The 19,406-nt window shown below is 44.5% G+C and overlaps 1 protein-coding gene across 1 annotated transcript in view; it reads left to right on the top strand.

Moving 5' to 3' along the window:
- Positions 1 to 8,120: 8,120 nt before the first annotated feature.
- Positions 8,121 to 19,406, top strand: part of EPS8L1 (EPS8 signaling adaptor L1) — a 42,532-nt gene continuing 31,246 nt past the window's right edge. Inside the window, exons 1-4 of the mRNA XM_079950391.1 lie at positions 8,121 to 8,269; positions 14,622 to 14,674; positions 15,676 to 15,719; positions 17,628 to 17,686. Coding sequence (XP_079806517.1) covers positions 14,658 to 14,674; positions 15,676 to 15,719; positions 17,628 to 17,686 — 120 coding nt within the window. The 5' untranslated portion in view covers positions 8,121 to 8,269; positions 14,622 to 14,657. The remainder of the gene's footprint in view (positions 8,270 to 14,621; positions 14,675 to 15,675; positions 15,720 to 17,627; positions 17,687 to 19,406) is intronic.

Here is a 19,406-nt window from a genome sequence, read left to right as displayed (position 1 = left end):
GATGTGTTCGTTTCTTTTAACATGTCAGTGTACGTGGCTTTGGTTGGTATAGTGCGGCCTTCCTCAACCTGCTGCTTTTCAAATGTTTGGATTACAATTCCATCCGCCCCAACCAGCACAATGGGAATTGTAGTCCAGAATTTCTGGAAGGCTGTTTTAGTGGATAATGCGTGTTGGATTTGGTTCTAATTCTTCCTTAAGTCCTAACCCTTCAACCCTATCCACACATAGCCCACCCGGTAGAAAAGGGCTTGTTCAATCTGTTTTTAATGGATCATTAACTTTACAGGGATTGTGGGTTCAACAAACCCAAATAGATGTGTCAATGACTCTTCACTGTGTTGCCTAAATAGAGCCAGCTCTATTCAAAAGACTGGATGTTGCTGGATCCCAGTTGCTGTGGAGCAACAGTAATAGTAATAATAATAATTTATTATTTGTACCCTGACTAGTAGCGGAGGGCTGTTTCTTGTGCCCTGCCTCGGCTTTCCAGAGTCATCTGATTGGCTGCTGTGCAAAACGGGATGCCGGACTAGATAGACCTTAGGTCTGATCCCTCTGTTTTTTTATTGATAAATGCATGGCTATACAAGGGGCTCCACATCAGAAGGCATAAATACAGGACCTTATTGCAGTTATTAGCACCAGTACCTTAACCAACACTTTATGCTCATGCGGGTGCCCTTGGGAAAACCGTGGCTGAAACGGCCTGCTGACTTTGGAAAACCCAGGAGCCCTGGCTATGACCTAGAGCACCTGAGTCAGTTTGTGTTGGCTGGGCCTGTCTGCTCTCGCTTGCTCAGCTACACCTGTTTCCTCCTTGTCCCTCTAAATCACAGTTATTTCCAATTACAGGCTTCTTGCACAGATGTGGCTCAAGTCTCTTGTCTCACCCAGCCTCCTTGCTTTTGATCATTGCTCTCTGCCAAACTAAGACCAAAACGACGCTTCTGCTCACTGTGCCAAGACCTTTGCCACAAGATTGCGTAACTCTTGCTCCCGCACCCCCAGGACAAACAAAAGGGAGCTCTTCAGATTAGGTTCTTACGTCTGGGTGATTCAGGCTGTCCTTAAGCCTCCTTGGGCTAAAATTAGAGCTGGTCTCGGCCCCACCCTTCCTCCCCAGGCCAAACCTAACCTTCAGGAATGGTAAGGATGCTGTGGCAAGGTGTCACCTCTCGAGTAAGGGTGATCCATCGGATCTGGGCATCCCTCTAGGCAGGAAATGCTGCCTCCTCCCTCTGGTCCAAGCCGTCCCTCTTTGGCACCACCTCATAGTCTTGGCTTCTCAGATGCAAAGGACTAGAGCAGTGGTTCTCGATGTGAGGCACACGCCCCACAGGGGGGCAATTTGATTTTTAAGGGGCAATTCGAGAACCAGTTAACAGGGAACTTTTTGTATTTCTTACAGTTCTAGGGGCTTCATATGCAGTACATAAATATATATTGTGACATACACATCTTTATTACATGTTTTGAAACTTGATTTGCCATTTTTTCATATCACTTTGTTTCTTCTTAACAATTTCTTCGTGATTTCTTCCTCAGTACTTCAACTGTCCTTTCGTTCTTCTCTTTCATGGATGCCATGTTCTTTGGAAGCATGTTTAAGACCAAGTTAATGGCCTTTTGGGATGCGGGTGGCGCTGTGGGTTAAACCACAGAGCCTAGGGCTTGCCAATCAAGGTTGGCGGTTCGAATCCCCGCAACAGGGTGAGCTCCCGTTGCTCAGTCCCTGCTCCTGCCAAACCTAGCAATTTGGAAGCATGTCAAAGTGCAAGTAGATAAATAGGTACTGCTCTGGCGGGAAGGTAAACGGCGTTTCCGTGTGCTGCTCTGGTTCGCCAGAAGTGGCTTAGTCATGCTGGCCACATAACCCGGAAGCTGTCTGCGGACAAACGCCGGCTTCCTCAGCCAATAAAGCAAGATGAGTGCCGCAACCCCAGAGTCGTCCGTGACTGGACAGGTCAGGGGTACCTTTACATAATGGCCTTTTAGGCTTTCTCTACATGAATAGGAGTTCACTTTTTGAGTAATAAAGAATTATATGTCACGAGGGGGGGGGTCAGGATTTTAGAGGTACTTAGGTGGGGCGTGGCCAAAAAAAAGGTTGGGAACCACTGAACTAGAGGCAGGGTAGAGGTTTGGGGGTTGCCGACTTGCCCGGAGCCCTAATTTGTTTTCCACCTCTTTTCTAATACAGTGGTACCTCGGGTTACATATACTTCAGGTTACAGACTCCGCTAACCCAGAAATAGTGCTTCAGGTTAAGAACTTTGCTTCAGGGTAAGAACAGAAATCGTGCTCCGGTGGCGCAGCGGCAGCGGGAGGCCCCATTAGCTAAAGTGGTTTCAGGTTAAGAACCTTTTCAGGTTAAGAACAGACCTCCGGAACGAATTAAGTACTTAACCCGAGGTACCACTGTACATTTGTTTTAGACCACCTTTGTGATCTGTGACATTAGAGCTCCCACTAAAAAAATTTGGCAGCTTGGTGTCAGAAGGGGAGGGGAGTCTCTCCCCCAACTCTGGTAATAGGGTTTTTGTCCTCCCCCCCCCCCAATTCCGCATGCTTAGGTTTCTTCCTGTCTCAGGGTGGATCCTCTTTAAGACCCCCCCCTCCCCTATGGCATGCTTTCATGATGTGGGAACGCTGGCTATCCTGCAACTCTGACAAGTTGCATGTCAGGTTCATGGGAGCTGCATTTTTAAGGTATTAATCAGCATTAGTACATTAAAATGTATGGTGGTGTTTTTTTTTTTTTTTAAATAACTTTATTGTTCTGCTTGTGTGTTTCCTGTGCTATAGCAACTCAGAGGCGTTAAAATGTACACAGCCAGTTTTGGTGGTTTATGAGGAAATGATTTCGCTCTGCAGCCCCACCTAGCAAGAGAGGCCTTGCTGCAGCCTTGCCTACTCGACTCCAGGGCCCCACAGACTCCAGGGCTCCCATCTCGCAATAACAGTGGCTGCATCACACTAGTCAGGGGAAGGAATTGTAATTTTTCTTGCCAGAGAGCATGCTGTGGATGCAGAAGGCCCTAGACTCAGTCCCTGCCTCTCAAAAGGAAGATTAGAAGATATCCAGGCTTTTAGATTTATGGCATCAACCTTTTTTAGGATTCCCTCTTGTTAAATATTAGACTGGCTGTTCTTTTCTCAGCTCCTTTCTCTCCCAACAAGCCTTTTAAGTAGAGATCGTTCCCAGTCTGCATCCGTACTGGAATGGGTGTGGGTGGGTGTGTAGCTTTCCATGTTTCAATTATTTTATTGCTTATGTGTTCGCTGCTCCTTTGGGAGTTCGGGCAGGATGTGAGTAAGCAATACTAATGATCACCCTTAAAAAGAGAGAGACACCCCATAGCTGCTGCCCGATAGAGTAGATATCACTGAACTAGATGGGCAAAGAATGTGACCTCTTCCGAGGCAACCTCAAGGATGTTGCTCTGTTACCTACAGTATAAAACATATCCCTGCCCATTTCACTCACGCCTGCGTCTCATTGACACATTTTACACATCACTTCGGAAGACAGGCAAACTAATACCAGTGTACTGGAAGAAGCAAAGATCACCAGTGTTGAAGCAATGATTCTTCAACATCAACTTTGTTGGACTGGTCATGCTGTGCAGATGCCTGGTTATCGTCTTTCAAAGCAACTACTCTATTCCTAACTTAAAAATGGAAAGCGTAATGCTGGTGGTCAACAAAATAGATTTAAATACTGTCTCAAGGCAAATTTTTAAAAATGCAGTATAAACACCGACAATTAGGAAGCACTTTCCTGCGAGCGCTCCAGTTGGAGAACAGCCTTTACCCAAGGTGTAATGGGCTTTGAAGACACTCGAACTTAGGACGCAAGGGAGAAACGTGCTAAGAGGGAGGCACGCTTGGCAAATCCACACCGTGATCAGTTCCCACCTGGAAACCAATGTCCCCGCTGTGGAAGGACGTGTGGATCCAGAATTGGCCTCCACAGTCACTTACGGACTCATTGTTAAAACTGTGTTTATGGAAGACAATCTTACTCGGCTACGAGTGATTGCCAAAGAAGAAGAAAACATCTCCCTGCCCACTTCATTCATGCCTGCGTCTCATTGATAGCAGGTAAGAGACCCTACTGTAAATGAGTACGTCAGGCTGGAAGTGGGAGCCTTGCAGTGTTGGGTAACAACTAAACAATGAGAGTGTGCAGTAGGAATGTCCTTTGATACTTTTTTTTATAGCCTGCGTTGTATTGACACCTGAAACTGGCTGGGTGGGGACACACCTGAGCTGCTACTGTTCCTGCTTCGTTCTGGATCTTTTCAAAAGGAGAGAGAACAGAGAGCATTCTTTTCCTCTGTGAACACACACAGAGAATAATTTCCTTACTTTGGTGGGTAGGGTAGCTGCTTCAGGCAGCTGTCACTCAAATGTTTATATCCTGCTTTTTCTCTGCCGTTAAACTCAAAGGGGGGGGGGGTGTACAGGGTCCCCCACTGGCCGAACCCAAACTTGTGTAGCTTCTGCCAGTGGCTGCCTCATGTAGCCCCTGACCTTGGCACTTCATTGGTCTGTTCTGATGGGTCATTTCTGAAGCACACAAGAGGAAGTTGCTGTACATAGGAGGTTGCTGTATACTGAGTGAGGCCATCTAGCTCAGCATTATCGACAACTGACTGGCGGGTGCTCTCTGGAGTTTTAGCAGGGCTGGATTAACCATTAAGCAAAAGAAGCACGTGCTTAGGGCATCAAGGGAAGAGGGGCACCATAGACATTTTCCATTGCTGGGTTTACCATGGACCATACGATGCAGCTGAAAAAAAGGCCCTAACTATAAATGAAAATAATAATAATAATGTGTTACCTTGGAAGTCGAACGAAATCTGTTCTGGAAGTCCATATGACTTCCAAAACATTTAGAAAGTAAGGCGCGGCTTCCAATTGGCTGCACGAAGCTCCTGCAGCCAATCGGAAGCCACGGATGTTGTGTCAGACGTTTGGGTTCCAAAGAATGTTTGCAAACCGGAACACTCACTTCCGGATTTGTGGCGTTCAGGAGCCAAAACGTTCCATTCGCAAGACGTTCGACTTCCAAGGTACAATTGTATACATTAATGATATACATTAATCTTGGGAATACAACAACGAAATGAGAATCTGGTAACTGGTAAACTGCCACTTGGTCCACCGAGACTCATGTGTTTGTATTTTGAATTAGATAGAAAGGGGCACCAAATACTTTAAAGTGCTTAGGCAGCTAAAGGTCTTAATCCAGCCCCAGGTTTTAGGCAGGGTCTATCCCAGCTCTGGGACGCAGGTGGTGCTGTGGGTTAAACCACAGAGCCTAGGACTTGCCGATCAGAAGGTCGGCGGTTCAAATCCCCGCGACAGGGTGAGCTCCCGTTGCTCGGTCCCTGCTCCTGCCAACCTAGTAGTTCGAAAGCATGTCAAAGTGCAAGTAGATAAATAGGTACCGCTCCGGCGGGAAGGTAAACGGTGTTTCTGTGCGCTGCTCTGGTTCGCCAGAAGCGGCTAAGTCATGCTGGCCACATGACCCGGAAGCATTACGCCGGCTCCCTCGGCCAGTAAAGCGAGATGAGCACCGCAACCCCAGAGTCAGTCACGACTGGACCTAATGGTCAGGGGTCCCTTTACCTTTACCTTATCCCAGCCCTAACTGGAAGTGGCAGGGATTGAAACTGGAACCTTCTACATACAAAGCACACAAGCGCAGCCAGTGTTGGAAATCAACACAGCTTGACACCCTTTTGATTACATGGCTAGCAGGTTAGCTGGATAACCATTCAGCACAGCTATTTGCCTTGTCATGCACACACGGAGCTCAATTTAACTGACCTCGTGGTGGAAGAAGATTGGAAGAAATTTAAAGACTACTTGCAGAAATATTGTAAAATTAATGAATGTTAGAATGATGTTGGAATGAAATTAAGTGGTTTTTAGCAGTAATGCTATTAAGGAGTATGTGAAAACGGATTGTAAACAGGTGAGAAAGTAAAGTTATAATATATTAAGATGAAGGATTAAGATAAAAACAAAGAGGGAAAGGATTTGCTGAATTAACCAACTGAATTGGATTACAAAAAAGGGAGGTGTGAGGAGGTCAGGGAAATAAGGGAATGAAGGATAAACTTGGAAAGATGGATCTATTTTTAATTGTTTTTGTTTTTCTCTGTGTTTTTGTATTTTTTTCTTTTTCTTTTTGTTGTTTATTCTCTCTGTAACCTTTTTTTGAAACTTCAATAAATATCTTTTTTTAAAAAAAACAATTTACCGTAACTGACCTTGGCCAAGACATGATGTGTTCATGCAGAGCAAATTGTTCCAGGCGCCTTGAACAAGCAAGAACCATCACATGCTATAGCAGACCAAAACAAAAAAGATAACAAAAGTCTATAAATGCAAATGGAAGTTTATTGCCTAGGTTTTGGGAAACACCTGTAAAGCGGCTTGAGCCAATGAGGACTATACAAAGCTACCAGAAACCTAAGTGAATTTACCTCAAAAGTTGAGAGCAAGTTTAGCAAAATATGGGTTACCAGAGAGAAATACTAATAAATAGGAGCTTCCATTAAGCCTAAATATAAGAAACGAGATTACATAGCTACCCCGGAGATGTTATATAGACCATGCTCGTTTGAAAAGGGTCCTAAATTTTTGCCCTTCTCTGCAAAAATGCATTGGACAGCCAACACTTCCTTTAGAACCCAGAAAGTTCCCCTTCCCCTTTGCTCCGCCCAACTTGACTTTGTGGCACTCCCCCAAATCAGTGTTGCCTTCAGTGTTAAAACCGGACAAAACTGAAATGCCTTTTCCCCTCAATTTTTTAAAATTTTATTTACAAAAGTATTTTTTATATATACTACCAAAACAAAACTTCAGGGTGGTGTATAACAATAAAACAAATGAAAGTAGCTAGCTGGGTTTGGGGAATTAAACAATGGCATAGGTCTGTTGCTGTGAAAGTCTTAGACATGCCTGAAAGTCAAAAGTGAGGGTGCCTGACTAATCTCTGCTGGAAGCACAGAATGGGACCAGTGGCATGAAATACCCAATACAGTACTTCTAGTAGAGACCAGGCCTCTGTGATGCAGGGGACAATTACCAGTATTCCTCCAGCTGATTTTCTCTTTCCATGGCTTGTGGCTTTTGCATATCATTTAGCTGTGGATTTTTAGAAGAGAGAAAAGGAATTTTGGACAGTTTTGAGGCCTGGTTGGGGGGGGTGACTTCGGGCGTAGGTGGGGTCACCTGTCCTCACCTCCTTCATCGTAAATCCCTGCATATTTTACAAAAACTAAACCATTCAGTATCCCATTATTACATCCATCAAAGCTTATTTACACTGTTGAATTTATCTTAATGCTGCCAACCTTTTCAAGTGTACACAATTTACCCCCACATATTCAATAAACATTTTCTCTAAATATATGTTCTTCTTTTTCTCTTATTCTGTATGTTAAGTCTGCAAGCTGCGCATATTCCGTCAACTTAAGTTGCCATTCTTCTTTAGTTCGTTTTCCATTTTGGGGCTAACAAAACACTGGCCACATTAGTGGCATACATAAATAACCTTTTTTGACACCTGGGAATATCTGTCTGAATTATCCCCAACGAAGAGGACTCTGGTTGTTTTGGGAAAGTACTTTTAAACATTTTTTTCAGTTCATTATGGATTATTTCCCAATACTCTTTTATCCTTTTGCAGGTCCACCAAAGATAAAAGGTTTTTAAGCTGTCTTGGACCCAAGTTGTTAAGGGCTCTGTACGTCAACATAAGAGCCTTGAACCTTCTGAATAGATGGGCGTTCAACAAACTCTGTAGATCCGTCATGTATAATGAGCACATATGCAGGCGTTTTAGTGCATAGACACGTGCAAGGAAAATGACCGCAGCTTCTCACCATGCACGTACAATGCCTGCAAGCACGTTTTGAAGCATGCCCTCATTTCCCTCTTCCTCCAACCAGCTGCCTCCAGAAAGAGCCCTGCCACTTTTTCCCCCTAGCAAAAGTTTCGTTTCAAATACAGATTGGTGTGTGTGTGTTCCTGAGGCTTAAAAAAAACAAAAAAAAAGGCACCTGGTGAGTGAGTGCTACCTGCCCAGGTATGCAAGGGGTGTGGTTCAGCTGACAGGCTCGCTCTCATAGGGACTGGTAAGTCTCAAGCCACATCGGTATTTTCTACTTGCCATGTCAGATGCCACCAGCTGGGTGCCCAAAGCAGAGATGGTTGAGAACTGAAGACAAGGACTGCTGCGTACAAGGTAAGTCTAAAAGTATAGTGGGAGCTTGCAGGGGGAGAGGGGAAGGACAAGCAGGGAGCCTGGGCTTCGTGGGGATAGAGCCTAGTTAGTTGGTTGGTTGCACCAAGGGAACTTGGTCCTCAACTCTCTGGTGTAGAAAAAAAAAAGGCCTTGCTCAGCAGAGCAAGAAAGTTGGCTTTCTTCTAGCAGGGTAGATTTTTCTGAGAAGGGCAAAATTTTGGACAAACAGAAGCACTTGATTTACAGCAGGGACTGTGCTGTGGCTCCTAAAATGAGAACCCTTTTATTTGGAAGAAACTCAGATATGGGTTTAACGTGGATCTTATCAGTTGCCAAAAAGAGATCACATTGTTTTTCTGGTGAGAGGGGGCTGGAAAGTAAGGGGGGGGGTCTCTTGCAAAGCATCCAGAACTTAAGTTGTGCTTATTGTGTTTCTTAGTAATTGACTAGAATACTGACCGGGCACTTAAATTTCCACAAATAAAAAGGGTAGAGACTTTGTTTTTAATTGAAAGTTGAACATCACGGGGAGACCTGGAATACCTGCAAGGGGCCAGGCCCCCAGAGCATTGGTTGTGTCATCAATCCTCCCCACCCACAAAAAAGCTTCCACATGTACCTATAGTTTTAAAGAAGGATTGAGCAGAGATAGGCCTGCACATGCCAGTTTTTTCTCTTAACGGTATTCTGCGTGTGTCAGTCACATTTTCCCACTGCCGCCACAATCCCCTTGAGGGTGTTTGTTCTGCTTCTCTTTCCTCAGTGTTGGCTAAATCCCATTTTACACAATTTCTTGCCGTGAGATCCAGGAAGCTCTAGCCCAGGGAGCTGCTATTTTGAGGCTTTTTGAATAGGAAGATTACAGATTTGCGTGGAACAGAAAAGAGACATGTTGTTTAAAAAACACCAAGTGTGTGTGTTTGTGTGGTGATCTCACATGTAGTAACGAGAGAACCTCTAAACATACGCAGAAAGGCTTTCCTTGCCAAAGCATCAAAAGCTAGCCCTACATTTTTTGATTGCAGCTGACTACCATAAGTCATACTCAGAGAAGACCCACTGAAATCTTAGTCTTCATAACTTTTGTCCATTGGCCTAAGTCATGGGTAGGCAAACTAAGGCCCGGGGGCCGGATCCGGCCCAATCACCTAAATCCGGCCTGCAGATGGTCTAGGAATCAGCGTGTTTTTACATGAGTAGAATGTGTGCTTTTATTTAAAATCCATCTCTGGGTTATTTGTGGGGCATAGGAATTTGTTCATTATTATTTTTTCCCAAAACCTAGTCCAGCCCCCCAGTGGCGTAACGTGGGGGGTGCAGGGGGTGCCGGCCGCACCGGGCGCAACATCTGGGGGTTAGGGTTAGGGATAGGGTTAGGGGGCGCAAATCCAGGGTTAGGGGGCGCAAATTACTTGCCTTGCCCCGGGTGCTGACAACCCACGCTACACCACTGCAGCCCCCCACAAGGTCTGAGGGACAGTGAACCAGCCCCCAGCTGAAAAAGTTTGCTGACCCCTGGTCTAAGTGTTCTCATTAGGGGTTCATAATTGCTTCAGCATACATATGCCCCTCTTTTGTTAAAGGCTTTGACAGCAAATATGGGCAAGGGTTAAATCTGAAAATATTTAGGTCTCTGGTCCGTTTATTTCATTTTTACAGTTATATTCTACCTTTTTGTCCAAGGACAGTGTTACTTGGCTTCTTTTAGGCAAATTTTCTCTATTAAATCTGTAGCTTTATTGGTATATTTCCCAGAATGGTTGCTGCATCTTTGACTTAGTTTCTTTATGGCTGCCTACCCTCCAGTATAGCAGATGAGAAGATGTCCATTTTTGTAAGCCTCCTACTCTCGCACCAAGGATCACTGCCTGATCCTCACCACCACCAGAACAGCACAACGCACAATTTATACATTGCTGAGGGTTTGCAACCTCAGCAGTGACAATCTGTAAAATGGGCTTTGTTCCTGATGCGGAAGCTTATTGTTCAAGCGCATGTATTAATGTGCATCTCTAGCAGAGACAAGAAGGGGGAAAGCCATAGAAAAGTAGTAGAACATCTGCTTTGCATGCAGAAGGTTGCAGGTTCAATCTATGGCATCTCTAGGAAGGGCTGGGAGAGATTCCCTGTCGAAAACCCTGGAAAGCCACCGCTATACTTTATAGACAGCACAGAGCTAGATGGAGCAATGGTTTGGTTTGTTATAATTCAGTTTCCTATATTCCTGTGATAAACTTGGGCCAAACGCCACATGACATTATTCTGACTTTTAAAAAGTGCCTAAAACTAGCTGCACTAATTTCAAAGAACAAGTTGCTGTGGGGCCCCACTCTGGAATATGCTCTAATGCCTCAATCCCCTGCCCCCCCCCCCCCCCCGCAACTGTTTGCCTCCAAAGGTGCTGTTTTTACTGCCAAAGCCCTGGAGCTGGGGCTGAGCCTGATAAATGACAACTCGAGCAATTTGCACTAGCAACATACTAATTAGGTGTCCCCCAAAGGCAAAAAAAAAAAAAAGAGAGAGAGAGAAAGATTTAACAGAGAGCAGAACCAGGAAACAGGGACTGCCCCCATTTGGGGGGAATATGCTATTTCTTGCAAACAGCCTTCTTTGTGCCCTTTTGCATCAAAAATCAGGATGTATAGACGTTTTGGAAATGAAAGAAACGTGTAAGAAGAGAAAAAGTGGGGCTAACATGTAGATAGTGTATACTTTCTCCACAGACAGGTTGTGGAGCTCTCACCTGCCCACATTTCATACCCTCTCTCAGAGGTGAGGGCGAAAACGCATTATGCATGCTTAGAGGTGTGCCTATATTTTGTCGCTTCATTTCACACATCCAGGATTAGGCAGCGGCTTTCAAAACAGATTACCGAATTCAGAGTTAAGCTTTGGGTATAGTAATCAGATACAGCAGCGTTATCTAGCAGTTGGCTAAAATGACCCAGAGCCCTGAGCAAAGAATTTTAACCTTGTGCATGGCAGACAGAAAATCAACAGGTGCAGCTTCTCTGTGAATGGAGGCGCAACACTAGGGAAATCTTGAATTTCTGCCTCTTGGGTTCTAAAAAGGCAGGAACCCTGCAAAAATTAAAAAGGGATGCACCACCTACCTGAAACCCACCTAATTTTGATGGGGGTGGGCAGGTAATGTTTTGGGGGGAAAGCGGTGACATATAAGCAGTAATCCTTTTTCCTTTCTGGCCTAAACCCAAATACACAGTCCAACTGAGTCAATATTGACCATTGTTTCTTCATATCAACCACGGCTGGCGAGAGACCTGTGCATAAATGAGCATTGCTTGCAAATCTGTAGCTGGGATATTTAAGCAAATATCGGGAAGAGAGTATCCTGTTTCTCTCGCCACCACCCGCACTATTAAACACTACGACCTCTGCTTTAACCATTAAGCCGCTTGCTCCTTGTGTGGCTTCTTCTCTGAAAAAGAAGCACGGTTAGACGAGAGCAGGTTGGCTCTGCTCCAAGCATAGAAGGAGGTTAAATCCCACCTTTAATAAACAAAGCACCTTGCCAGGTGAAACGAAACAGGTGTGGCCGTTGGCAAGAGATGCTGCAGCATTCTTGGGCAGGAGCAAGGGCTACTTACTTTTCTTTACCATGTGTGCATGATCGCACACCCTTGTACTGTAAATGTTCTGGGGTTTTATTTATTTGCACACACACACACAAAACAACCCTATACCGCCCACATGTAGGTACATCATGCCGGTCAGCATAATTAGATCAGAATACAATGAGGAACAGAATACCATTGTGGCAAAGTGGTTAGAGTGTCAGAATTGGACTTGGGAGACCACGGTTCAAACACCAAGCCCACTGGATTGCCAATCGTGATCTCTTTTAGCCGAACCTGCCTCGCAGCGTTGTTTTGAGGATAAAACGGAAAGGCATCCTGGAAGAATACATGTGATGATAAATGAATAAATAATCAACATCAGATTAGTACAGGGGTCACAAACTTTTTCAGCAGGGGGCCGGTCCACTGTCCCTCAGACCTTGTGGAGGGCCGGACTATATTTTGGAAAAAAATTAATGAACAAATTCCTATGCCCCACAAATAACCCAGAGATGCATTTTAAATAAAAACACACATTCTACTCATGTAAAAACATGCTGATTCCTGGACCATTCACGGGCCGGATTTAGAAGGCAATTGGGCCTTAGTTTGCCTACCCATGGATTAGTACATCAGAACAACTGGGTTTACCTTTTACCCAGCCCCACTCTTTCCAGGCTGCGCTTTAATGTCCAAACATAATGGTTTGGTTTTTTTGGGGGGTTGCCCCAAATATTCCCCACAAAAACCAGCTCCTTAAAGCTGAATCAGAGCAGGATTGAAATATGTAAATAAATTAAACCATTAGGCGGGGAAGAGAAGGGAATAATGATCCCTCACTTCCCTAACATCAGGATTTTCTTCCTTCATCACAGCCAAGACCTTAAAAAAGTTCCTTTTTGAGCCTCCCTCTTACTAAGGCCCAAAGCCTGACAGTACCCACCTCAGGTGTGAAGGCATGCAAATGTAGCATCAAGGTACCTGAGCCACATGCAAAACATTCACCTCTAAACTAGCAATGTCAGCTTGAATTTGCTAGTCATATAATATTGTTTAGGACGCTTCAGCGAAGTGGATTCTAACTGCAAGAACAAGGGAAATGAGTGCAGAGCTCAGGGTACTTATCTCTCTCCCTCTCTCTCTCTCTCTCTCTCTCTCTGTGTGTGTGTGTGTGTGTGTGTGTGTGTGTGTGTGTGTGTTTTGGGGGTCAGGGGGTAATAATCCCTGAAATCAAATGTCCGCTGGGTGTCTATTGGCAGCTGCCTGGGCCTGCTTAATGAATTCTGAAACCACTCTTCTAGTGGGAGAATAGGCATTTGCCGTTGTTCTTTTTAGCACAGGGGTAGGGAACCTTTTTCAGCCCCAAGGCTGTATTTCCTTATAGGCGACCTGCTGAAGGCCACATGCAAGAGGTAGGCAGGGCCAGAGGCAAAAGTGGGCAGAGGAGTAAAGGCAAATATTACTTTTCCACAGCACTTCCCTCTCCGTCCTCCACCCAGACAAGCCACAGAGTTTTTAGGGACACATCCCAGCCAGGCAAAAACACTCTAGGTGCAAAGCAGGATCGTTGTGGGGAGAGTTCTGAGGGCCAGATAGAGAGTGCTGGAGGGCCACATATGGCCCCTGGGTCTGGGGTTCCCAGTGCCGGATTTACATATAAGCTAAACAAGCTATAACTTAGGGCCCCACTCTCTTGAGGCCCCCCAAAAAATTCAAAGGAAAAAACTGGATGTACATTTTCAAAATATAAGATAAAAAACGAATAAAATAAAACCTACATAAAACAACAGTGTTTTGTGTTGTGTAGGCTCCTAAGATGTAATGGGCCCTGCCTGCTAGCCTGCTCCCTAAAATATCACTGGTTTGCTCATTTCTATATATAGGGTGCCTACATTCTGCATGGACTGGTTGCGTGACAACATGCATGGCAAATGACTTTAGATACCTATGAGGTCCATAACTTACCATATAGCATATATTCAACTGAAAAAACAGCAACAATTTGTTGTTGACAGAGGACAGGTGGACATATAAAGGGCCCCATTACCTTCAATAGCTTAGGGCCTCATCAAACCCAATTCCAGCCCTGGGGGCTCCCCACCCCATAAGCAACAAAAGCTACTTGCTTTCTCTATGCAGACTTGTTGTGAAATGGATAACCTTCTCTTTTTTCTTTTTTGAATTTGCATTTTATTTATTTGTTAACATTCTTATATTACATCGGTAAACGTTGTCATATTACATTACAGGACTTAGTATACATGACTTAGTATACATGTATACAAAAATTATATACAAATTTTATATACCTAGAAAGAAAATGAAACAAACAAAAAAAGAAAGAACAAAGAGAAAAAAACAAAAACAATTCCCCCCTCCAAAATCATATACATACCAACACACTAGACTTCCTGTCTCTCCCGTTGTATATTCCTTTTTTACAAATGAATGTACTCTTATTATTGTATATTTCTTTACATTTTATCTAATACAGTCCTATATCAATATGTGCTCTTAGTCTTATTTCTCAACTCATTCTCACTCCAACGTCAATCAAATGCTAGCATAGATAGCGAACCTTTACTATATTTTTGAACGTATGTTTTATATCTATCCCACATTTCCATAAACTTGTTTTGAATTGCCTCTCAGGGTATTTGTTGACTGCGCCATTTCAGCAAATTCTTGTAGCTTGTAATGCCAGTCCGTTATTGTCGGGGTTTCTTGTTCCTTCCACCCCTTTGCCACCAATGTTCTCTTCTTATGCTTGCCAGGTTGCATTGGGACTTTTGGACGAGGCCGCTGACATCATGAGTGACTCAGGAAGGTAAGATTGGCTGTCAGAGAACTCCATCCAGCACCTACATATTTGGGAGCAAGACTAGCTAGGGAGGCACTGAAATTCAAAGTGTGCCCAGTTTTATCTGGGATGTAGAGCTTAAGTACAAAGTTCTTTGCTTTCCAGAACCTTCTATGGTGTTCTGGGCATGCACTCCCTTTTTGCCCCGAGGGTGAGAGAGCCCAACCTGCATAGAAAAGGTGTTAGGTGCAATCCCTGACATTTCACATCTCCGGGTCGTGCTGGGAAGAAGGCCCAGCAACTGAAACCTTGGAGAGCCACTGCCCTCCACAAAAGGTGGAGACCCTCAGGCCTGGCGGGGGGCAAATGTAACCCTCCGAACCTCCCTGTCTGAACCTCAGGATTCTCTCCAGGCCTCACACCCTTCCCAGATCTTAAGGCAAGGGTGTCTCCTGTGCTTCACCTGCTATTTTTCTAGAAAATGAGCTGCCGGAACTCGCCAGGAACGCCTCCCTTGTTCTCTTGCCCCTTTCGTTGTGATTTTTGAACTTACTGAGCATTGTCAAGGGACTGCTTAGAAAACAGCCATTGGGGATCATGTAGAGGCCCTGCTGGTGTGACAAGGAAGTCTTGCCATAGTCTTGACTCCCTTTTTCTTTCACTTCTGGGTTGACAAAAGGGGTTGGTGGCTGTGGGACTAGAGTTGACGTGGGCTGAGGCACTAATGGCTGCAAAACCTCTTTGAACAGAAACTAGGCTGTTTCAATATAGCGCCATGGCCTTGTTTGGGAGCTGAAGTAAAATTAAGTGGCACAGATTACTAATATTTCTTTTCCTTGGGTGCACAGTGGGGCTGATAGGATTTGGACAGGTTCCCCAGCCCTAGAAGATACTGGCCTCCAGGATACATGGGCAGAGGGGAGCCTGAGGGCCTAGCAAGCTTTGAGAAGGATGTCTAGTAGTCTGGAAATGTGGACCTGAGGTGATTTCTTCTGGTTGTTGAATAACTATTCCATTTTGTCTTGCAGCCTCGGCAGTGACCGCTCCAAGCCCAGTGCCAGAGCCATTTATGGTGAGTTTTAGAGTATAGGGGTGTATCTGGAAGATTTGTTTATTCATGAGTGTGCTGGTACGTTTCAAATCTGAAGACCTTCTCAGTCCTGAAGCTGTAGCATCCTCAACTTTTTCAAAGATTACCAGCTCTCATAAACGGATCTGCTGATGATCTTTACGCCTGGAACTCCCTCCTGAGTATGTCACGTGGGAACCTTTTCTCAAATCAACACCTTACCTGGGAAGCCTTTGGCCTAACTCTTTGCTCCTCACCCTCAATAACCACATTTGTTTACAATTAATCCCTTGACTCGCCCTCCCCTCTCTTCCTTGGTTGACTTCGCTACCATCAAAATGTAGTTTATTGCTTTATAATCTCCTTGAGTGCAGGGACTTTTTTTTAATAATAAAGAACTCGCGTAGCTTTGAAAAGTGCTGCAAAAAAAATTATATGGGTGATCTTTTGCAAAATTTGTCTTGCTCATAACTGTTTCTGCAGAGCTTGCAAGATTGGCGTGGTTCCCCCTCATGTTCTACTGTGTGCTATGAAACTAAAAGTTTTTTTCTTCCAACGCTGGGATCATGTGTATGATACCACAATGAACTTCTGCTCCTCTGCTGCAAACTAAACCAGGAAACCTGTCCGTCTTTCACTTTACATCCTCTCTGTGTTTCTTCCCTTTGACTTGAGGAAGCTTGAACATTTGGTTTTCCTGGGATTTAAAAACCAAAGGTTCTGTGCCGCGTGCAGTGGGGTAAAAGCAGGAATCAGCAGAGAAGCAGTAAGAGGGGAGGAGATGGGTGTGTGTGTATTTCTCACAAGCTAAACTGGTTCCCGCAGGGAGAGGCAGTAATTACATCCCTCTTCTTTAGAAGAGGTAATAATTTCTTAAGAACTGAAAAGTGTTCCTTAGAGAGATAAATCCCTGGATGTTCTTATTAAGAGTTTTAACCTGTGCTAGTCCTAGTCAGAGTACACCCATTGAAATTAATGAACCTAAGTTAGTCATGTCTGTTAACTTCCATGGGTCTACTCTGAGTCAGATTAGCATTGGATACAACCCATTGTCCTTTAAACTAGGCAAACCCTCACTCATTGCATGTGTGCATGAGGGAGAGATATAGTAATATGTATAATGTGTGTACATTCAGTTGTACCTTGGAAATCGAACGGAATCTGTTCCAGAAATCCGTTCAACTTCCAAAACATTCAGAAACCAAAGCACAGCTTCTGATTGGATGCAGGAAGTGCCTGCAGCCAATCGCAAGCCGTGGAAGCCCCATCAGATGTTCTTCTTCCAAAAAGAGTTTACAACCCGGAACAGTCACTTCTAGGTTTGCGGCGTTCAGGAGCCAAAACTTTCGAGAACCAAGCTGTTTGAAAACCAAGGTATAACTGTATATACATTTATGCTTATTTCCCGTTTTTATGCTGATGTTTCTGTGTCTTGAAAACAACCCTGGCATGCAGCTGTTAAGCATGTGCAATTTTCCCTAAGATGTAAATTAAATGACATTTTATTTGCTGAATTTTCGACTGTCACGCCACTGTCAGGAGCCCTGTCACAAAGAAGGCAGACCTCATGTGCATTGTGGCTGGAGCAACGTCCTGGCTACTGTAGGTCACTTCTCACAGGGTAACAAACAGCCGTTCCCGGGATTCTTTGTGCTTTGAATGAATGTCTGTGTATCCTGTAATCCCACCCTCCCTGCCCATTTGTTCTGGATAGTACATGGACCCCAAAGACGGTGCTTCCCTTCTCTTTCCCCACCCTCACTGCCACCTTTTAAAAATAAAAGTTGCCGCTTGATGCTAAACAGACCCGGCTGACAGTCGATACTAAAGTTTCAGGTTTCATTTGCTGGTTTAAGTCAACATTGCAACACAATTCCTCCCCCTTAAATAATGTTTTGTCTCTTTCTGCAGAGCAGAGGAAGAAGTATTCCAGCATTATCATGGCAGACGTCTCACAGTATGCCGTCAATGTAAGTTTGGGTCTGGGCTGTCCTAAAGCAGGGGCAAGATCTGTGGGACATCAGTGGCTAGTGAATTAGAGTGGGGAAAACTGAGTGATGTTAGGGAAGAGGTTATAAGGATGAGGGGTTCTTGGTTGCCTCCAGAGTTATTTTGAGGAAACCCATTGCATGAGACCCCTTCATGGATCACTGCCTTGCCGTGGCGAAGGGGCTTGAAGAACTCAGAGAAGCTATGAACTATGCCGAGCAGGGCACCCAAGATGAACAGGTCATAGTGGAGAGTTTTGACCAAACGTGATCCACCTGGAGGAGGAACCGGCAAGCCACTCCAGTATCCCTGCCAAGAAAACTCCATGGACAAAGACAACAGGCATATAAAAGTTATGACGCTGGAAGATGAGCCCCTCAGGTCGGAAGGCGTCCAACATGCTACTGGGGAAGAGCGGAGGGCAAGTACAAGTAGATCCAGAGCTGATGAAGCGGCTGGGCCAAAGCCGAAAGGACGCTCAGTTGCGGATATGCCTGGAAGCGAAAGGAAAGTCCAATGCTGTAAAGAAAAATATTGCATAGGAACCTGGAATGTAAGAACCATGAACATGGGTAAGTTGGAGGTGGTCAAAAATGAGATGGCAAGAATAAATATTGACATCCTGGGCATCAGTGAACTAAAATGGACGGGAATGGGTGAATTCAGTTCGGATGACCATCATATCTACTACTGTGGGCAAGAAACCCGTAAAAGAAATGGAGTGGCCCTCATAGTCAACAAAAGAGTGGCAAAAGCTGTACTGGGATGCAATCTCAAAAATGATAGAATGATCTCGATACGAATCCAAGACAGACCTTTTAACATCACAGTAATCCAAGTTTATGCACCAACTACTGGTGCTGAAGAAACTGAAATTGACCAATTCTATGAAGACTTACAACACCTTATAGAAGTGACACCAAGGAAGGATGTTCTTCTCATTATAGGGGATTGGAATGCTAAAGTAGGGAGTCAAGAGATAAAAGGATTTTAGATTTGGTGGACAGAGTGCCTGAAGAACTATGGATGGAGGCTCGTAACATTATACAGGAGGCAGCAACGAAAACCATCCCAATGAAAAGGAAATGCAAGAAAGCAAAGTGGCTGTCCAATGAGGCCTTACAAATAGCGGGGGAGAGAAGGCAAGCAAAATGCAAGGGAGATCGTGAAACATACAGGAAATTGAATGCAGATTTCCAAAGAATAGCAAGGAGAGACAAGAAGACCTTCTTAAACAAGCAATGCAAAGAAATAGAGGAAAGCAATAGAATGGGAAGAACCAGAGATCTGTTCAAGAAAATTGGAGATATGAAAGGAACATTTCGTACAAAGATTTCCATAATAAAGGACAAAAGTGGAAAGGACCTAACAGAAGCAGAAGACATCAAGAAGAGGTGGCAAGAATACACAGAGGAATTATACCAGAAAGAAACGGATGTCTCATATACCCCAGGTAGTGTGGTTGCTGACCTTGAGCCAGACATCCTGGAGAGTGAAGTCAAATGGGCCTTAGAAAGCACTGCAAATAACAAGGCCAGTGGAAGTGATGGTATTCCAGCTGAACTATTTAAAATTTTAAAAGATGATGCTGTTAAGGTGCTACACTCAATATGCCAGCAAGTTTGGAAAACTCAGCAGTGGCCAGAAGATTGGAGAAGATCAGTCTACATCCCAATCCCAAAGAAGGGCAGTGCCAAAGAA

The sequence above is a fragment of the Podarcis cretensis genome (assembly GCF_951804945.1).
Source record: "Podarcis cretensis genome assembly, chromosome: 13".
NCBI classification, from domain to species: domain Eukaryota; kingdom Metazoa; phylum Chordata; class Lepidosauria; order Squamata; family Lacertidae; genus Podarcis; species Podarcis cretensis.
This window is presented reverse-complemented; position numbering and strand designations above follow the sequence as displayed.